This window comes from Lagenorhynchus albirostris, chromosome 2 (genome assembly GCF_949774975.1).
Source record: "Lagenorhynchus albirostris chromosome 2, mLagAlb1.1, whole genome shotgun sequence".
Taxonomy (NCBI): Eukaryota; Metazoa; Chordata; class Mammalia; order Artiodactyla; family Delphinidae; genus Lagenorhynchus; species Lagenorhynchus albirostris.
In genome coordinates, this window is record NC_083096.1 from 148,718,063 (window position 1) to 148,739,343 (window position 21,281).

Genomic DNA, 21,281 nt, shown 5'->3' on the forward strand with positions numbered 1-21,281 from the left:
TTTTTTTTTTTTTTTTTTTTTTTTTTTTTTGCTGCCGTGCTGTGTGGCTTGTGGGATCTTAGTTCCCTGACCAGAGATTGAACCCAAGCCCTCAGCAGTGAAAGCACAGAGTCCTAACCACTGGACCGCCAGGGAATTCCCAGGAGATAATTTAAATGTCTATCAAAACAGGAATAGAAAAATTGTGGTATAATCATGTAATGGGCTACTTATGCAGTAATAAAAAAGAATGACTGATAAAACAACATGATGAATCTCAGTGAAGCTTTACACAATAAGGTACATACTGTATGATTCCATTTATATGACATTCTAGAATAGGCAAATAATCTATGGTAAGAAAAACTGGTTGCCTGTGTGGAGTGGAGATTGGGGAAGGGCATTAGGAAACTTTCCAGTTGTAGAAAGTAGCTTTATCTTTATAGATTTGGGGGGGTATAAGTATTTTTCAAAACTCATGGAATGGTATACTTGGTGCATTTCATTGTGTGTAAATGTTGTTTGATTAAAAAATAGATTTATGTCACCGGTCATGGAACAAACATAACACAAGCCTCCTGATGTGATTCACTGAGGAGTGCCCTCCAGAAATTCATAACCTGAATCTAACCATGAGGAAAAATCACACAAACTCAAACTGAGGTTTCTATAAAAGAATTTTAAAAGATTCTACAAAAGAACTAGGCTGAGTACTCTTTTAAAGAGTTATGGTCGGGGCTTCCGTGGTGGCACAGTGGTTGAAAGTCCGCCTGCTGATGCGGGGGACACGGGTTCATGCCCCGGTCCGGGAAGATCCCACATTCCGCGGAGCGGCTGGGCCCATGAGCCATGGCCACTGAGCCTGCGCATCCGGAGCCTGTGCTCCACGACGGGAGAGGGCACAACAGTGAGAGGCCCGTGTACCGCAAAAAAAAAAAAAAAGTTATGGTCATGGTGGGAAAAGTTCCAGATTAAAGAAGACTAAAGAGATAGGACAATTAAAGACAACATGTAAACCTAGACTGGATACTGGATGAGGGAAAAACAGTGATTTTAAACTTTGTTTTCCTGTAAAAGTATCAGTGTTACAGTTTGAATAAGAGTTGTAGATTAGATAATAGTATTTATTAATGTTAATTTCCTGATTTTTATAATTGTACTATGATTATGTAAGAGAATATCCTTCAAGTTCTTCAACCTGCAGATAGTTCAGGAAAAATATATATTTACAGAGAATTGTGGAATAAATGTGGTAAAATGTTGACATGAGACTGTAGATGCACGATATACAGGAATTCTTTGTATTATATTTGCAATTATTTTGTAAGTCTGAAATTAAGGAATAAGTTAAGAAAGAACACAAAGCAACTAGGATTGAAGAACCAAAAAAATCCATGGACAGGGACTTCCCTGGTGGTCCAGTGGTTAAGAATCAGTCTTGCAATGCAGGGGACGCCAGTTCGATCCCTGGTCAGGGAACTAAGATGCCTCATGCTGCAGGGCAACTAAGCCCGAGCGCCACAACTAGAGAGCCTGCGTGCTCTGGAGCCCGCACACCACAACTAGAGAGAAGCCCGCACACTGCATCGAAGAGCCTCTGAGCCACAACAAAAGATCCCACGTGCCACAATTAAGACCCAACACAGCCAAATAAAAGATAGATTAGGTAGGTAGATAGAAGATAGATTTTTTTTTAATTATACTCAAAAAATCCATGGATATCATCTACACCAAAATAAAGTAAAGTATCACAACATAGAGACAAACCACTAAAAGCTATAAAACCTGACTGGTATTGTGTTAGCAGTTGTGCAGGAGAAATTGAAGGAAGCAACAGGACATCTTACAACCCTAGGGTTTCCAGAAGAGCCAATAATTGTTCTAGAAAGCTTAGAGAACATTTGAGAAGAGCAGCTAGAAATTAGGAGTGGTTTTCCATATTCCCAAAACTAGTAAATACAGAGATGTTCTGGGATAAGGTGTAAAGGGTCTGACTGGACCAATCAGCAGAGAGAAATCACACAATAATTCGAACAAGGAAGGTTAATATAAAGAATTATTAACTGTAACAGGATGGGGTAATGAGTGATTGGCTAGTAAATAGTAAAGAGAACCCTAAAGAATATAAAGAACTTATAAAGAATATAGAGTTCTAAAAAACTATAAAGAATTGGCAGATACAAGGAGCAGCCACTAACCCTTGGGCTAAGACAGAGTGCCCAAGGAAGAGTCCCCTGTTGCCCCATCACCACCCCAGGATTGAGATCCAAACCTTATCGGAAAGGGCTTAGCTGTGGCTCACTGAATGGCAGAGCAGTTGCTAAGGTGCTTCTCCAGGGAACATGCTGAAAATCTGCCCTCTAGAGTACCTCGTAAAGCTGTTCATGGGATATGTCACTGCTACAAAACCACTCAAGTCAGCGCTCACTTGTACTTTAGAACCTGGCTTAGCAGGAGCAGAGTGCTGCAGGAACGTGCTGAGTAAGCACACAGGAACAAGAAGCAAAAGTCTCTCCTTGAGCTCTACTGACAAAATTAACATGCCAGCAAATTAACAAAGGGAAAGTTTTTAAAGTGCCCAGATTCATTTACACAGAGCAAGCAGAAAGGATGACTTTGGAACCAAGAGGCAATAAAGTTCAACACAGAGTTCTATCACATTTAATACTAACTAGCCAATATTCCCATCCAGAACAAAGCCCCTCACTGAGGACAAAACTGTTGGAAATAGAATCCAGACTGAGCTGCAGGGACAGAGACAGTAGAGACAAAGGGAAGAGAAGGTTCAGGTACAAGGCATGGGGAGGAGGAGGTGAGCCGGGACATCAAAGAAAGTGTGCCATCTTTTTGAGCACTTCATGAAGACAACAGAAGAGAGTTATAAAGTGTGATGTTAGAAAGCTATCTTGATCCACATTCACAAAAATTGATCACATAAAAATAAACAACATAATAGGATCAAGAGAATAAGGAACAGAGTAATGTTTCTACAGGCAATGCACTTACACCTGTAAGACGTGCACAAAACGGATAAGAACCATAAGCAAATGGTACAAGAACGACATAACCAGAAAATTTCACAGTGCTAGAACTTGGGAAAGAAGTAATAAAAGATTTCAGAAAAATGAAGACTAAATAAGAAGGAGCACAAGACAATAAACACTAGTGTTTTTCAAGAATTAGACAAAGGAAGCTTTTTAAATGAAGAAAAAACAAATAGATTAAAATTAAGAATTGAAAAAAAGATACAGAAATTTGGCAAAAAAAAAATCCAAAAGATCTCCCCTGCAAAAAATAATATAATAATAATATAAAATAACAAACGTGAATAGCTTAGGTGCTAAAAAGTATAATTCAAGAATAATTTCATGAAATACAGTAAGACTTGAAACTACAAATTGCAAGGACAGCCAGAACAGCCAACACTTAGAAGAAAAATATCCTTCGGACATCCAGACATAAAGAACAAGTCACTTATAAAAGAAAGAAAATCAGACACAATTTGACAACAAAGCTTTATAATACAAGTCAATGGTGTAACAATTAGAATACTCAAAGAAAATGTGAGCCAAGGATTTTTTACTCTGTCATACTTTATTCATCTAGACTCCTTTTGCCTTTACTATTCCATCCAGAAGAGTGTATTTACCTGTCCATATTCTGTCTGATTTGTCCATTTGTATACTGAATTAATAGTTCAGATTGTATCTGTGCTTGCTCTATGCTAGTGGGTCTCCTCTTGACAGGTTGAAAATATACACCTGCTGGGGCCCCACTTCTGGAGGTTTTGATTCAGAAGCTCTGCAGTCGATTCTGTGCCTCTTTCTATTTCTTGTTTAATGTCCCGTGGTCATTTGTGCTGAAAAGCCATTTTCCTACTCTGTACCAGATTGTAAAGTTTGGGTTTGGGCACCGGTGTCATCCTCACACCCCCATACAATTCGTTATTAAGTTGAGTCTGTGACTCTTAACACTTCTCGATCCTTCCCATCATCTCTTCCTCTACTCCTGTCGCCTTCATACTTTCCTGTACTAGGAAACTGGTCTCCTAATAGTCTCCTAGTTGTTTATAGCCCTGAAATACATCCTTCAAGCTGCTACCAGACTTGTAAACTAATGGTTGGATCATGTTAACTCTGCATGAGAGATGGATTCCCATCCCTAAAGAATAAAATTCAATCTCCCTTAAAAATACTCCACAGTCTGGCTCTTACCTACTTTGCCAGACATCTCTTTCCCCAAAGAAAGGCCCTCTCATTCCCTAGCACTAATGCTGAACTATTTGCAGATCTCTTTTTCATGTTTTTCCTGTCTTGGTGTTCATTAAGCATTCTGTTCCTGGAATCACCCGTTTTCCAGCTTTGGAATTCATCATTAAGGATTCTTCTTAGTCTCCTCTAATGAAACCTTTTCTGATAGCACTTCTCTTTCTAGTGGAATTGACTATTCCTTCCTTAGTACTCCTTCTTCCCTAATGTGAATTTTTATCATAGTCCCTATAATCTTTTTTTTTTTTTTTTTTGATGTGGACCATTTTTGAAGTCTATTGAATTTGTTACAATATTGCTTCTGTTTTATGTTTTGGCTTTTTGGCCGTGAGGCATGTGGGATCTTAGCTCCCTGACCAGGGATCAGACCTGCACCCCCTGCATTGGAAGGTGAGGTCTTAACCACTGGACTGCCAGGGAAGTCCCCCCATAACCTTTTATTATACTTACTGGTCTACAAGTTTATCTTTGTAGTAAGACTGACCCTTGTGGGGATAAGGATTCTTCTTAATTACCTTTGTATTCCTAGCACATGGTGTGCCTCTGCCCTAAAGCAGTTTCATTAGAAATGCTATGAATACTCACATTTCACTGACCAGATTATGCTCCTTAAATCTGAGAAAAGTGATTCACTTTCTTGTTCATTCAGCTTTCTGTGCCTCCTTAGTTGGCATACATATCCTACAGGAAGATGAGAACTTGCACACTTACTCTGTTTATTTAAAAAAAATTTTTTTTATCCTCTCATATTAAAGGAAATGAAAGCCAAGAGAGCCTGAGATTGATTTTGCATTTCAGTGTCGTCTGTTTATTTGTTAATTCTGAATACAGTGTTAGAGTGCTGCTGATATATAGTTATCAGTATTTGATAGGTTCCATGGTGAATGCTACTTTGCAAAAAGTGCTGAAATGATTAGTTTTCTATATCAACCATTAATACCCCTTTTTTCCTAGCCTTCTTTGAATCCAGAAGCTGGCAAACAGAATCAGCCATGCAGACCTATTGGAACCCCTTCTGGAGTGTGGGGTAGGTAGATTTTGCCATTTTTAAAGGCACAACTTTAAATTTTTCTTAGTAGCAGGGAGAGGAGAAAAAATTCTTTATCTGTTTTTTTATTCGTTTGTTTCTTTATCTCTGGTTTCTCTTCTCATCCATTTGCACATGGTAACTAACTCTGCCTAGCTCTTACTCTGCCCCCCAAAATACCATTGAGATGTAATGGTAGTAGAGTCAGAATACAGACAATTGAGAGCTTGTAGAGCCCTGAATTTGAAAGCAGATTTTAAGCAAAGGGAGAATAATATAATATGCTCATAAGAAGTAATTTTTTTAGAAGTAATTTTTAATGTTGCTAATTTGCTTATAAAAATTAAATTGAATTTTAATGTATTATAGTTGTCTCCTTAATATTTGGTAGACAACTATATTCTAACCATTCTTTCATATTACTAAATACTCTTCTAAAGTGTTCTTTGAAAGGCTAAATAATACCATATCCCAGAGAACATTTTGTTCAACCAGGTTCCGTTAGCTGAGTGGGGTGTTGTTTTTGTTTTTGGCAATTATCAATGATGTCTGTTGTATAGGGCAGGGGGAAACCTATAAATGCACACATTTATATATATATGTTCCTAATAACTAGCCTTATAAAAAGTTAGTAGAGGGCTTCCCTGGTGGCACAGTGGTTGAGAGTCCGCCTGCCGATGCAGGGGACATGGGTTCGTGCCCCGGACCGGGAAGATCCCACATGCCGCGGAGCGGCTGGGCCCGTGAGCCATGGCCGCTGAGCCTGCGCGTCTGGAGCCTGTGCTCCGCAACGGGAGAGACCACAACAGCGAGAGGCCCGCGTACCACCAAAAAAAAAAAAAAAAATAGTTAGTAGAAAAATCAGTGTATTTCAAACCAGACCTGATCCTGTGGCATTGGGATCTTTGGCATTTACAAATTGTACTCTCCTAGTTCCTACATTAGATATGTTCAGTAGCCAGGCATCTTATTAGGAAGGCTTTAGTGTATCTAAATACTGGGTTTGGATCTTGAGTTACAGGATTAAGGGCAATTGCTGTACCATTTCCCCTTTGTTAATGTATAGCTTTGCTCCAGTTTGCCTCATCAGAGGGTCCCATAGCAGACTCCTTTCTCCAGTTTCCTCATCTCTCTGTGTTCTCATGCTGACAGGAGTAGCTATCCTTGGATATATATTTTTGTTTGGTCTATGCCTGAGTGATCACACCGTGCATGAGACATGCTGTACCCCTGAAAGACTCCTAACATCTTTGGGCTTTTTGGTTGATTATGAATTTAGAATCAAGTGTTTTCTTATGTTGCCCTTTTTCCTACAGTTCCTGGGTAAGTGTCACTTTTGAGAGTATCTGTTAAGTGCATACCAGGAAATGTTTGTCACTTAGTCTCAACTGTCAGCTCTTTGTACAAAGTGAGGCCTTTGTTTGAACTATGCTTTGTGTTAACCAATAGGTTTGACATTCTTTTGTCTCTCCACTATTGTATTTCACAGAAAACCCACCTAGTGCCAAGCAGCCCTCCAAAATGCTAGTCATCAAAAAAGTTTCCAAAGAAGATCCTGCTGCTGCCTTCTCTGCTGCATTCACCTCACCAGGATCTCACCATGCAAATGGAAACAAATTGTCAACCATGGTTCCAAGTGTCTATAAGAACCTGGTTCCTAAGCCTGTACCACCTCCATCCAAGGTATGATTTGGAATCAGTGTAAGAACCTTATACAGCAGAGGTGGGAGAATAAATAAGAAAAAAATTTAGTAAATTTATTTTTTCCTGTTGAGTCACTCATCAGATATTCATTTGGTGCCATTAAGTTCTATGTATAGTATTTTACTGTCTCCAAACTCTCTTCTGCTGCCAACTACATTTTTAGTAGGCCTCTCATAAACCTGCTTCTCTTGATTTGCTGTTTTCATTAATAACACCAACATTCATCTGGTCACGTAGCTGAGTATCATGGCTGCTGCTTTCTTCCTCTTTCTTACTCATTCCCCTCTCCCAAGCAGTTATATAAAATCCCCATCAGTTTTTTCCTCTATGATATGCCCTTGTCATCTCACATTTACTGTTGTAGTGTACCCTTCTATTTCCTCATTTCTCTGTATTTTATCTTACACAGAACTGCCAGAATGATTATCCTAAAACAGTTTGAATATATCACATCCCCTCGCATTAAGTCCCTTAAGTGATTCCAAACCATCTGTATAGCAGGGGTTGGTAAACTTTATCTGTAAAGGGTCAGATGATAGATATTTTAGGCTTTGTTGGTCACATATGACATATGGTCTTTTTGTAATATATTCTTTTTCTTTTCTTTTTTTTTTCAACCATTTAAAAATGTAAAAAACATTATTAGCTCATGGGCCATACAAAAATAGGCCTCAGGCCAGTTTTGGCCCAAGGGTCATGACTTAGCAACCCCTGATGTTATAATACAGTGTCCAGACTCCTGAGCACTGGTGTGTATAATTCTATATAGCCTAAGCCTAATCTGTCTTTTACTGCCCTTTGTTTTCTTACCTGGGAAATTTTCCTACGTGTTTATGTCATACTCTCTGAATCCTTTTCTATCACATACATCTAAAGATCTAATTAAGCCTTGTATCTGATTGAATAGCACTCTGTCTCTAATCACAATATTTATTGCATCTATTTCTTCATTTGGTTGTAATCTCCTTAAAGGCTTCAGGTCTTTTTCATATTTGTATCCCTAGCACCCTCACAAAAGCACACAATAATTGCTTGAATGAATTCCAGCCACTGTAAGGAAACAATTAAATTTACTGTGTTATTGAGAGAAAAAACAGTGAGCATTAATTCACTTTTCTGTGTGTGCAAGCACTTGTTTGGTACTTAAGAGCAACACAAAGTACAACATTGGTCCTCACCCTCCATGGGCTAAAAGTCTAATAGGGATGACAAGATATAACAATATAAGGTCATGTGATTGTGTATGAAATAAAATAACAAATTCTAAAAACAAATCTTAAACAGATTTGGAATAACTAAATTAATTAAACACTTTATTTATTTACACAGTTCAGAGGAGCAAGGATCAGCTTAGACTATGACCATCAAGGGAAATTTTACTGAAAAACTAATTTGAACAGATCTTTGGAGGATGGTCCAGATTTGGATAGTCAGGGAAAGTCTGGAGAGTATTACAGGTTAGAAGAGGTGGTTAAATAAAATGTTCTGAAAATAGAAAACACTGGGCATATATGAGGGATACGGAATGAACCCTTCTGATTACCTGGTAGCACTGGAAAAATACCAGGACTGAGGGTCATTATCCTAGTGTTAATGAAGCTTTCAGTGTAGATAAGATCTCTGAGGGAAAGAGGATAGAAGAAGAGTAAAGAATGGGACAATAAGACTTGGGGAAATACTTAATATTTCATAAATATTAGGAAAATAACAACATAGTCAACAGGATTAAGAAATTGTAATTCAGACATAGAAAAAATCGTATGCTATCATACTTCTGGGTGGGTGAATTTAAGATGGCAGCTGGCGTTGTCAGCACTTGTCAATTGCTGCCAATAGGTTGAGGGAAATAACAGAGGGGATTTGGACCTTAGCAGTTGGAAAGTTTTTGGTGACCTTTGAGTTGAGGTTTTAGGAGAGTAGTGTAAGGCTGAAAAACAAGATTTCAGAGGATTCTGGAATTATGTGAGTGGAAGTGGAAGTAGTGGCACCTTTGAGACTTGACAGTAAAAGGGAACAGAATATAGGTGGTGGTAAAGTTAAGTGAAAGGGTGAAGAAAATCTGTAGGAAGAAGTGACTGGGGACAACTTGAAATATACTTGAAAGGTCATTAAAGGATCATGGCCCAAGAAGAAATGAATGGGAATAAACTGATTGACAAATGGAATTATTTTTGAAAGGGGTTTAGGATACTTGTTCCTCTGATGTAGAAGGAAAAGAATATGAATTCAGTCAAGAGAGCAACTCCTATAAAGAAAGAAACTGGGGCTTCCCTGGTGGCTCAGTGGTTGAGAGTCTGCCGATGCAGGGGACACGGGTTCGTGCCCCAGTCCAGGAAGATCCCACATGCCGCAGAGCGGCTGGGCCCATGAGCCATGGCCACTGAGCCTGCGCGTCCGGAGCCTGTGCTCCGCAACAGGAGAGGCCACAACAGTGAGAGGCCCGCATACCGCAAAAAAAAAAGAAAGAAACTGTGGCATGGAAATTAACTGCAGGGCTTTGAAGTAGACAGATGACACTTTGCTCCTTCTTTGTGATACAACCTTGGACAAGTTTCTAACATTATGAATCTCAATTTCATCATATAAAGTGGAGGTAGTAGTGCCTGTCTTTTAAGGGTTTTTTGAGGAGTAAATGAGTAAATGAGGTACTTGTAAGTGGTAATAAATGGTAGCTATTATTATCAGCATGGCAGCATACCTTTTGTTTGTTCCATTCCTTTAGAGTTTATAAAGTTTTCGTAAGTGTTAACTTCATGTGAAATGTCTGCAAGCATTCCGTTAGGCAACAGAAGAAGAGTATAATAATGAGTGAGACAGGGCTTCCCTGGTGGCTCAGTGGTTGAGAGACCGCCTACCGATGCAGGGGACACGGGTTTGAGCCCCGGTCCAGGAAGATCCCACATGCCGCAGAGCAGCTGGGCCCGTGAGCCATGGCCACTGAGCCTGTGTGTCCGGAGCCTGTGCTCCGCAACGGGAGAGGCCACAACAGTGAGAGGCCCGTGTACCGCAAAAAAATAAAAATAAAAAATAATGAGTGAGACAAACTCATATCCTCAAGGATCTTAGAAGTCTTTTGGGGAAGAAGAAGTGACAAGGATAAAAGTCATAACACAGAGCTTAAGATCAGTTTAGCCCTGTTCTGTAGAACTGAGTTGAGGATAGAATGAAAATAAGAAAACTAAAGTCTGCTGTTAACTATCCTTGCAAAAGGTAGTGAAGCCTGAACAGGGATGATGCAAGTGAGCAGAGAAGGGAGGTGGTGATGGCACACAGTGGGAAGCAAATCAGAGGAGGAAAACAGGACACTGAGCATTCATCCCCAGGAAACTGGGATAACTGTGGAACCATTTCACTGAAGTTAGAGAAGAGAGAAAGCAGAGTTTTCAGGAAAAGTTGATGAGAGTGGTTCTGGGACCCTTGAATGTGAGATGTTAGAGGAAGGCAGAGATGAGATAACTAGTAGGCAGGTGTGGATTTATCCATTCATTCATTTTCTCTACGCGTTCAACAGTTATTAAACATCGAATATTTGTGTATTTAAAAGCTATATGCCACTAGAGTCAGAAAAATAATCTCAAAGAGTTGCTGTCTAGTGAAGAGACACATATAAAAAATAATTGTACTGCCCTGCCTGGAGAGGGTCCTCAGAGCCTTTACAGATGAGGTCATATTTGAACTGGTGTGTGGTTGTTTTGTTTTTGTTTTTGTTTTTTTTTTTTGCGGTACGCGGGCCTCTCCTGTTGCGGAGCACAGGCACCGGACGTGCAGGCTCAGCGGCCATGGCCCACGGGCCCAGCCGCTCCGCGGCACGTGGGATCCTCCCGGACCGGGGCACGAACCCGTGTCCCCTGCATCGGCAGGCGGACTCTCAACCACTGCGCCACCAGGGAAGCCCTGAACTGGGTTTTGAAGTGGCAAAGGAAAGAGAACTACCATTTGTTGACATCTTACTATGTTCCAGGACATTCACTAGGCCTTTTACATATAACATTTACCTTAATCCTAGGATGTAGAAAATTATGTAATATATGAGGTTACATTGCTAATAAAATTATGGAGTTTGGGACTCTAAAACAAGGTTTGTCTAACTTCAACTAGGGCTCTTTCCACTGCCCCAGAATGCTTCCCATCTTGAAGCATAAAAAGGAGAGAGGAGGATGAGAATTCTGGTTTTAGAGTCAGACTTCATGCCACTCGAAGTACTTGGAATATAGTACTGACATATCCTAAACTAGTCAACAAATGGTAGTTTTAAAACAGTAGGAGACGGACTTCCCTGATGGTCCAGTGGTTGGGAATCCGCCTTCCAATGCAGGGGATGTGGGTTTGATCCATGGTCGGGGAACTAAGATCCCACATGCCACAGGGCAACTAAGCCCACGCGCAGCAACTAGAGAGAAGCCTGCGCGCCGCAACGAAGACCCAGAGCAGCCAGAAGAAAAAAAAAACAGTAGGAGTTTGTTAAGGAGCAAGTTGGTGGGGCATTCCAGGCAGAGGAGCTCTTTGTTACCAAAAAAGCGGGGGGAGGGCAGCTTCCTTGGTGCACAGTGTGGTTAAGAATCCGCCTGCCAATGCAGGGGACACGGGTTCAAGCCCTGGTCCAGGAAGATCCCACATGCCACAGAGCAACAAAGCCTGTGCGCCAGAACTACTGAGCCTGCGCTCTAGAACCTGCGAGCCACAACTACTGAGCCTGCGTGTGCCACAGCTACTGAAACTCGCATGCCTAGAGCCCATGCTCTGCAACAGGAGAAGCCACCGCAGTGAGAAGCCCACACACTGCACGGAAGAGTAGCCCCCGCTCACCGCAACTAGAGAAAGACCACACGCAGCAATGAAGACGCAGCACAGCCAAAAATAAATAAAATAAAATAAAATAAAGTAAAAAAAGGAGGCAAAACATGCCATGTCTGGGAAAAGACAAGTGGATGGCTGGTAGTTGGGAAGTGGTGGGGAGAAGTAAGACTAAAGCCAAATGATGGAGGTCTTTATAAAAGCTCAGGTGAGAGTTTAGGGGTCACATTAGCTCCATGATTTTAACAATTTGAATGATTAAACAATTACAAATAACTAGTTTTTCTAATGAAGTTCACCTAGGAACAGATTGCAGTAGAAGAGCACTGAGTATGCCTACATCCACTGAAAGGAATTCAGGAGGCGAGAAGAGAATGAAGCATCAGGGAATTGAGAAGGGAAAGAGGGACAGGTTCAGAAAAGATAGGTAACAAGTAATCTCTCCTTCTACAAAAAGATATTTTAAAGCTGACCATTGAATGTAATATGAAGACAAGATTTTTGCTTATTTATTGAAAGAGCTGTTTCATTAAAATGGGGATAGAGTTGAGTGTTGCAAGGAATTAAATAGTAAGAATGAACAAGTGAAAGGCAGCAGATACTGAATTATGCAGAAAAGTTTGGAAATAAAAGGATTGTAGTAAAAGGGAAAATATATCTTTGTTTTTTCCCCCTTCGCTTCAGTAAGGTGGCTTAGCATGTTTGTAGATAAAATGGAAGAACTTACTAGAGAGAAAGAGATTAAAGATACAAAGGAGAAATAATTGATAAATTCATAAAGGAATGAGAACAAATGGATGTAGAATGGTAGAAAGGGAGGGGGACCTATCAAAGGAACTTGAGATGCAAAGGAGAGAATTGGGGAGAGTTTGGATCCAGTGATGAAATTTTTTTTTTAATAACTTTATTTTATTTTTTAATTTATTTTTGGCTGCATCGGGTCTTCATTGCTGCACGTAGGCTTTCTCTAGTTGGGGCAGGCAGGGGCTACTCTTCTTTGTGGTGCACGGGCTTCTCATTGCAGTGGCTTCTCTTGTCGCAGAGCACAGGCTCTAGGCGCGCTGGCTTCAGTAGTTGTGGCTCACAGGCTCTAGAGCACAGGCTCAGTAGTTGTGGCACACGGACTTAGTTGCTCCATGGCATGTGGGATCTTCCCAGGCCAGGGATCGAACCCACGTACCCCGCATTGGCAGGCGGATTCTTAACCACTGCGCCACCAGGGAATCCCCGGATCTTCTGACGTCAGTCCAGTAGAAGACAAGATCATTTGAGGTGGAGAGTTGAGGTTGATTGGAGTTAGGAGAAAAGGAGAGGATATTTTAAAAAGAAAACAGCAGCTGATACGTGATTCACTTTAGTGGATTCCTTTTTTTTCCTTCCTTTATTGATTGACTGAAGTGTGGTTGATGTACAATATATAAGTTACAGGTGTACAATATAGTGATTCATAATTTTCAAAGGTTATACTCCATTATTCCTCATGTTGTACAATATATCCTTGTAGCTTATTTTATACATAATAGTTTGTGCCTCACCTCAGTGGATTTCTACATATATAATTCCTCTAATAAAGGGGGTACAGGGCATAATGGTTTTCTCTAGTGAGCAACCAAACACTATATAATATAGTGTTTGAATTACTGAAAATTAAGTTGGAATAAAGTTGGAAAGAGATGTCAGTATCCTGTTGCACGTAACACTGTCTGGTAAAACTATCATACTATTGTGGCAGACACTCACCTGTTTCTGTGCCCTGAGGTGGCAATATTAAAAGACAAGGCATCTGGTGACCCTGTGCAACTCTGGGAAACTATTGTCTTTGATATTTAGCCTGAATAAGCAGCCATCTTTAGATTTTCATCAGTGCAAGAAAAAAATTAATTTCCATTCCAGTTAGGTCGTTGTCTCTTTTATCTGCTGGCATGCTCTTTTTGGAGGCATTGTGGAAAACAATATTGTATCCTAGTTGAGTAACCTCAGACAAATTACATAACTTTCTTAATGTCAGTGTAATTCTCTGTAAAAATTTGACATAATTATACCTGATTGGGTTAAGAATTAAATAAAATAGATCAAGCATCTGGTACATAGTAGATAACTCTGTGAAGTTTATTCCTTTCTTTAGCCTATATTATCTTCTTTAATAACAAGAAAGAAATCCTTTTCACTCAGACCCTTCCTTTGTCCTAGAGATCTCTTGGTTCTAATTGTTTCATTTTGGAAAAACAGACTTTTTTACTTTCTTTAGCCTCACTCCATTGATGTGCCTCAGACAAGAGTGATTGACTCAGGAAAAATGGAGTATTCCATCTACACTATGCTGCCATCATAGTTGGGGTCAGGGCCAGAGTGACAGAATGGGCCCAGACCCCACAAGACCGAGCAAAAGAAGGACCTCTGGACTAAACCAGGATTGTCCAGCCATTTATATTGCCCACCCTGGCCTGTAACTAGCCTCCTGCCATCAGTGTTCCTAGAAAACATCATTTTTCTGATGTGCTCTTTGGAGGCAGGGGTGGGGGGTTGTCAGGATTACATCAGAGGTTAACAAACAGCACACTATAAAAGAAAACATTTGGGGGGGGTCAAATAAGTTTAGAAAATGCTATGTAGTATATCTGCCTCTCAATTCACATATATAGTTAAGTGCTTTGAGAAACAGCACAGTAAAAGAAACCTGTTGTCGAACTATATTCAGCCTAGCATCTCCCAGGCTTATTGGACTAGGGCTCTGTTTTTGAGAAATACCTGTTAATATCCCATGGCTTTTCTGGTTCCTGTCTGCCTTTTTCCTTCAAGGTTATATACCTCCCAATCGTGTTGAGACAGGTGAACTCTTGGAATTCATGTTTGCACATAACATTTCACTCCTTATGATCTTACAGGCTGAGCTTCTGTCTGCATGCTGTTCTGACTGATTTGTTCTCTCTTCCCATGTAGCCCAGTGCGTGGAAAGCTAACAGAATGGAACACAAATCAGGATCCCTTTCCTCTAGCCGGGAGTCTGCTTTTACCAGTCCAATCTCTGTTACCAAACCAGTAGTACTGGCTGGTGGTATAGTTTTAAGCTCTCCCAAAGAGGTGAGTGAGAATAAAGCTAAGCAGCCTTTTCTAAAGTTGCCATTTCCCGTTTGCTTAAACTGAGGTAAGTGTTGTGACGTGTACAGCTCTGACTCCATTTCCTTTGTAGTTATGCTTAGCTCAAAGTCATTTTTTTTTACTGGTGATTCCCATCAGCATCCAAAGATGGGCAGTAGCTGGGTGGGGTCATTGCCCTTTGGTAAACCATGGTTGGCCTGTGTTTGACTGGCGTTATGCTGGCATCTGGAGAAAGATCGGAGAGGTGCTATTTAAACCATCTGGTTTTAACTGTAAGAACTCAGCAGAGCTGAAGTCTGTTTAAATGAAAAGGATAGTTTATTTTTGGTAAAAGAGTGATAAATAGGCTACCAGATTCTGGAAAGCAGTACCTTGTAGAAGTGACCTAGAGAATCCCAGTACTTACTCTTTGCTGTCAAGAGCAACCTATTTGTGGTATTTGCCCAGAGCCCCGCCAGCACCACTCCTCCAATTGAGATCAGCTCCTCTCGTCTGACCAAGTTGACCCGCCGAACTACTGACAGGAAGAGCGAGTTCCTGAAGACTCTGAAGGATGACCGGAATGGAGACTTCTCAGAGAGCAGAGACTGTGAGAAGCTGGAGGATGTAAGAGCAAAGGGTTTTTCTGGGGCAACATAAGTGTTCTTTTATGTTATACATGTGCTTTTTGTTTTTAAGCGAGAAAGATGTGGTACATTTTTAAAATGACAGAGATTTGTCTGGAGGAGTAACAGTCTGTGATAAAGCGAGTTCAGTTCTTTGTTCAGCATATTTCAAATTAGGGCTCATTTCAGTGATAGCTGCCTTAGGACTTAGTGCTCTTAAACAGGGCAGCACTGCTTAAGCCTTGAATTGAAGTTGGTAAGAAGTTGGTAAATTATAGAAGCATATATATATATATATATATATATATATTTTTTTTTTTTTTTTTTTTTTTTTGGCTGCTCCAGGTCTTAGTTATGGCATGCAAACTCTTAGTTGCAGCATGCAGACTTCTTAGCTGTGGCATGCATGCAGGATCTAGTTCCCTGACCAGGGATTGAACCCGGGCTCCCTGCATTGGGAGCACAGAGTCTTACCCACTGGACCACCAGGGAAGTCCCTTTAAGGGTTATATTTAATTCTAATATAAGAAAATCTGACGAACAGAACCGTAAAACAAGAGGGTTTCTTTTTGGTATCCTGCAACAGGAAGGTTAGAGTTCCCTGTCCAAGAGGGTAATGGCAGCTCATTCGTATTATCAGGAAACTTGTAAGTTTTGGTCGCCTTGGAACTAGGGTAGTTGTGCTCCCATCCACATTCTAGTTAGGGAAAGGACAGAGCCAAAAACCTGAAAACGGATGTCTGTCCCTTTTTTAAATGCTTTCTTAAAAGCCACCCCTGCAATTTCCACTTACATTTTATTGGCCAACTGTCAAATAGCCACTCCTAGCTGCAAGGGAGCCTAGGAAAGTGAACTTTTTAAAAGCTGAGCGCATTGGTTCCTTAGTCCAAATCAGTAAGGAAGAATAGAAAATTGATATTGCATAGGCATCTAGTAGCTTCTGCCACAGTTGCCATAACCTGAAGTTAAGATGGTAGCCAGTTAGTATCCTTTGGAAATCTTATTAGCAAGATGAGCAAGTTCTCGTTTTTAAGTGGGAAAAACCTATTGGCTGAGATCCTTTTCTAGAAAGCATTTTCCTGGGTTCTGACTTCTTAATCTCTTAGATTGCTTATCTTGCCCCAAAGGGGTATTAAACCAAATATGTCCTTCCTTTCCTTATTTCAGTCAGAGGACAACAGCACACCTGAACCAAAAGAAAATGGAGAGGAAGGCTGTCATCAGAATGGTCTTGATCTCCCCGTAGAAGACGAAGGGGAGGTCCTCTCTCACTCTTTGGAAGCAGAGCACAGGTAAGTGAGGGTCAGATCACAAGGCATGCTGTGTATGGCCTACAAGGAGTTTCAACATACTTAAGACATTTCAGAGTCCCGTACAGAGAGAAGTGCCCCCAGCACCACACCTTGTTCTCTCTGTGTGCCGCAGGTTGGCCTGTTGCCCACTGGGTATTCCTTTACAGACTCAGCTAGCGTTTTCAGACCCTCCTCTCCAAGGCATTCTTGTAGTTTAGTTTCAGACTCAGTTTACGGCTCCAGTTGGAAGGGGTGGGGTGGGGTGAGACCTGTTTCCTGGTGCTGTTGTGGTGGCCCCTTGGCCCCTCCTGGCCCAAGTGAGAAGTTACCACAAGACCCCTTTAAGGGGCCTTGGGATTCATGAGGCCCGAAGGTAATGGATCTTGTTCTTTAAATGAGGGCCTTGAACACAGAGCCAGCCAAGCTGTGTGGGCAACTGGATGGCAGATGGGGCCTGCCAAGTACCTTCCTGAAAAGGGGCTCCTGTCCAGAGGAACTTTAAAAGGGGTCAACAAGATCACAAGGTTATGGAGTCCACAGTGCCATGAAATTAAAAGAGAACTTAGGTACATGTGGCTATGTACTAATTTGCTCACAGGAGACAAAGTGAGATTTCTTCTGTTTCGTCTGTGGGATAGTTTGACTCTATACTGCTACTTCTACCGTCCCTTCTCTATAGCTCTTATGCTCTCCAAAGAGCAACTACGGAGATCCTCCATCTAATTCCAAGCACCTAAGTAGTCATAATTAAAGCTTATCCCACTGGGAAGAAAAGAAAAACCCAAGTTCTCTAACATCTAGGTGGGTACCATTGCCCCTGGGCTGGAAAGTTGTGGATTTCTCAGTTATGCTTAAAGGTATATTTTTTTTGCCTGACCTGCCTCTACCAGGTTATTGAAAGCAATGGGATGGCAGGAGTATCCTGAAAATGATGAGAATTGCCTTCCCCTCACAGAGGATGAGCTCAAAGAGTTCCACATGAAGACAGAGGAGGTATGTCATAAACTTTTGCTGGAGACCAGTTAATGACTAGGAGAGAAAGGAGATAGGACAATCATTGCCCTTAGGAAGCCCCAGTTTAGGGTGTGAGAAAGACCTTGAAAAAGAAAAGTTACTTAATAAGTTGCCATTGTAGAAATATGAAGGAGCATCTCATTCTGCCCAGGCCAGTGGTGGACACAAAAACCAGGTCAGTAGTTAGCAGATTTCAGAAAGCAGTATGTTATTTCATCCTGGAAGCTCTAACTCCTTATCAGAACCACAAGGCTGTATTCCCGAGGTTATGGGCTGAGCCCTTGGTGTTTGGCTAAGCAGGCTAACCCTCTGCTTCCAGCTCTGTGGTTTACCTCTGGTAGTCCAGCCAGAGCCAAGAAGCCAAATAGCCTATCTGAATTTCTTCAACAAATGCCTGCATTCTTTCTCTGAGTAAAACACTGCCAGGTCTCTACAAACTTCATGAAACTTACGTTCAGGTGGTATATATTTAAAGCATAAATAACAATGGTGTTAAAATCCTATAAAGAAAAGTATAGGTTGACATAAAGACTTTGCTACTCAGAACTCTGTTCCCCTGTCATTGTCATCACCTGAGAACTTGTCGAAATAGGAAATCTCAAACTGTACCCCAGACATACTGAATCAGTCTGCATTTTAAAGAGATCCTTAGGTGATTAATTGGCACATTACAGTTTGAAAAGCACTGCTATAAGAAATCTTCAGTCTCTTAGAACGGTCCCCCTCTACATTCTGCCTAGAATTGAATTGAGACCTGGGCTTTCCCAGGTCCCATGGGCCAGTGTAGTTACTGACGGTTGTCTTTTTCTGTCTTTCCCTTGCCAACCACAGCTGAGAAGAAATGGCTTTGGGAAGAATGGCTTCTTGCAGAGCCGAAGTTCTAGCCTATTCTCCCCTTGGAGAAACACTTGTAAAGCAGAGTTTGAGGACTCAGACACGGAAACAAGTAGCAGTGAAACATCTGATGACGATGCCTGGAAGTAGGCTTATAAATGCTTACTGTTAAATCTGACCCAGTAAACTCAGCTTGTGCATTTAGGGGTTATACAGAAGAAATCATTCTTTTCCTTTTCCTTTTCTTATGTTGTTGTTGAATACTTCATGCACAAGGGAAATAATCATATCCCAAAGAGAGAGCGAGCGATTGGCTTGTTTAGCTTTTGTTGTTCTTCCCTGTTATCTGCTTAATAGAACTTCATGTGGTGGGAAAGATTTTTAAAACACACACACATACACACAGTATATATGGGGCGACGCACAGGTGGGAGCTGGCAGGGCAGAGAGGAGGAGACACTGGTCTGCAGCAGCAGCTTCTACTACCAGCCCTTGGGGCACTCACCCCTGTGCTCAAGCAATCATTGTCAATGACAAAGTGACTATTGAAGTTATAATTGTATTAAATTAATGCTAATAATTTGGATATTTTATTTTATTTCTGGCTGCTCGGGTAACATTAGCCCTTAACCCAGCATATATGGTTTTTTCACTTTTTTTTTTTTCTTTCTGGGTACAGCTGTAAAATATTTGGATATAGGAAATGTGTTATTCTTGCAGCCTTGATATTCAGGGTGGATTGTAAAATATACATTTTTGTGAGATTTCAAAGATTAAGATTATTTTGATAACATTATTTACAGATTTAAAAGATGTGGTTATCACAAGTCTGTTGAGGGGGAAAACTACTGCATAAAATAACTAACTTGGAATAAATATTTTGCATCAGTTTGGATTGTCTTGTGTAAGAAGTATATTTTCTTTAAAATTAGATGAGTGGATTCTTTTTTAGGGGAAATACTACTTTTAGAGGTCTGAGGGAAATCTGAATTCAGACACACCTGTTTCTCCTTTTAGCAGATATGTTTTTGATGCAGAAAAACCTGTGCAATAAACTACCAGTAATAAAATCAGAAACCCAAGTTTCCTTTCTGAAACTGTTTTTCACTGCCCATGTATTTACCAGTGTGCCTATTTTTTAAGGAAGTCTGTGCCTCAATTTTTCTGCTAAATAAGAACATAGGGTGTCCTGGGCATTGTGCAAGGCCCTGGGAATGCAAGGAGCACCCAGCTCAGTAGGGTTACATAAAAAATGGAACCTTAGGCCAAGATCTGATGGACAATTAGAAGTTAAACTAAACAACAGATACCGAAACTGGCACTCTTCAGCCAGCCCTACAGCACATGGTCCCTAGTGGATATACAGGCCCGAGATCATGCTCTAATGGGAGACAAGCAAAGGAATAACAGGCCTGACCACTTGTTAGAAGGGTAAAACTAACTTGTAGTGTAGGCTCCAGAAGGGGTAGAGACTAGAGGTAGAGTAACCAGCATAATTGCTAGATTCTAAAGGCTAGGAAGGCAGAGACCTTATGTGCCATAACGTACGGTAGTCTCTCCTGCTAGTAGGGGCTTCTCCTGCTAGTAGTATAAGCAGTGCACATATGAACTGTGGAAATGGTGATTGAGATAGAACAGAAAGAACTATATCATATTTCATTGAGTATATCTATTTTAAGACATTTTATGTACTAATAAGAAAACTTGCCAGTTATGACACTCCATTAATTGTGAATCCTGATTTCAGTGTTAAAATATGAAAAAGTGTGCATCGTAGGATCAATGAAATACTATAAAATGAGCTATAAATTGGCAATGAGAAGTAGGTTGACATAGAGATATCCTATATGTTTGGTCTTCGGCTTTGCCACTTAGTAGCTTTCTCAGAACAAATTTCTAAAAATGTACCTCTTTTCCACTTGGAATTGAGCTGGACAATTGAGATTACATACTTTGAAACACTTTGTAAGCTGCTGCTAGTCATAGCTTGGCCTTACATACCTGGGAGCGGGGGCACCACTACCTGCCTTGTTTAGAAACATGGGGCTAGGTCAGAGCTCCTGCCTCTGTTGGATTCATATATTTGGGTGGGGGTGGCAGGGAAATCTGGTCAGCAGGAACGGGGCCTGTGTGGCCCCTGGCTAGTCCTGAGTGAAGAGTTTACCTTTCTGTATTTGATTCCCTCTTCTGATTCATTGTGTTCTCCCAGAACTTTCATTCCTTCAGCTGTGTTGATTATCTTGTGGGGGCGGCAGGGCGGCGCCTAGGGGCAGGAACTAGGAGTTAGGGGGCCTTGGTATGACTTGGTTATGCAAAAGATGTTACTTCCAGAGAGGCACCGTGCAAGGAAAAGCTTTTTTTTGCAGTACGCGGGCCTCTCACTGTTGTGGCCTCTCCCGTTGCGGAGCACAGGCTCCGGACGCGCAGGCTCAGCGGCCATGGCTTACGGGCCCAGCTGCTCCGCGGCATGTGGGATCTTCCCGGACCGGGGCACGAACCCATGTCCCCTGCATTGGCAGGCGGACTCCAACCACTGCGCCACCAGGGAAGCCCAAGGAAAAGCTTTTAGTCTACGGGAAAGACATGGTTTCCAGGCAGAATGCCTCCTCTTACTCAGGTATTCCTTGGAATGGAGAATGACACTAACTTGGGTTACATCCACTTG

General features: G+C 41.2%; 1 protein-coding gene across 2 annotated transcripts in view; it reads left to right on the forward strand.

Moving 5' to 3' along the window:
• GPBP1L1 (GC-rich promoter binding protein 1 like 1) overlaps window positions 1-19,698 on the forward strand; it is a 56,866-nt gene extending 37,168 nt beyond the window's left edge. For both annotated transcript variants that reach the window (XM_060140174.1, XM_060140173.1), the window contains exons 6-12: window positions 5,202-5,274; window positions 6,764-6,957; window positions 14,713-14,853; window positions 15,319-15,477; window positions 16,644-16,768; window positions 17,659-17,761; window positions 18,614-19,698. In XM_060140174.1, the coding sequence (XP_059996157.1) occupies window positions 5,202-5,274; window positions 6,764-6,957; window positions 14,713-14,853; window positions 15,319-15,477; window positions 16,644-16,768; window positions 17,659-17,761; window positions 18,614-18,766 (948 nt within the window). In that variant the 3' untranslated portion in view covers window positions 18,767-19,698. The remainder of the gene's footprint in view (window positions 1-5,201; window positions 5,275-6,763; window positions 6,958-14,712; window positions 14,854-15,318; window positions 15,478-16,643; window positions 16,769-17,658; window positions 17,762-18,613) is intronic.
• The last annotated feature ends 1,583 nt before the right edge of the window (window positions 19,699-21,281 follow it).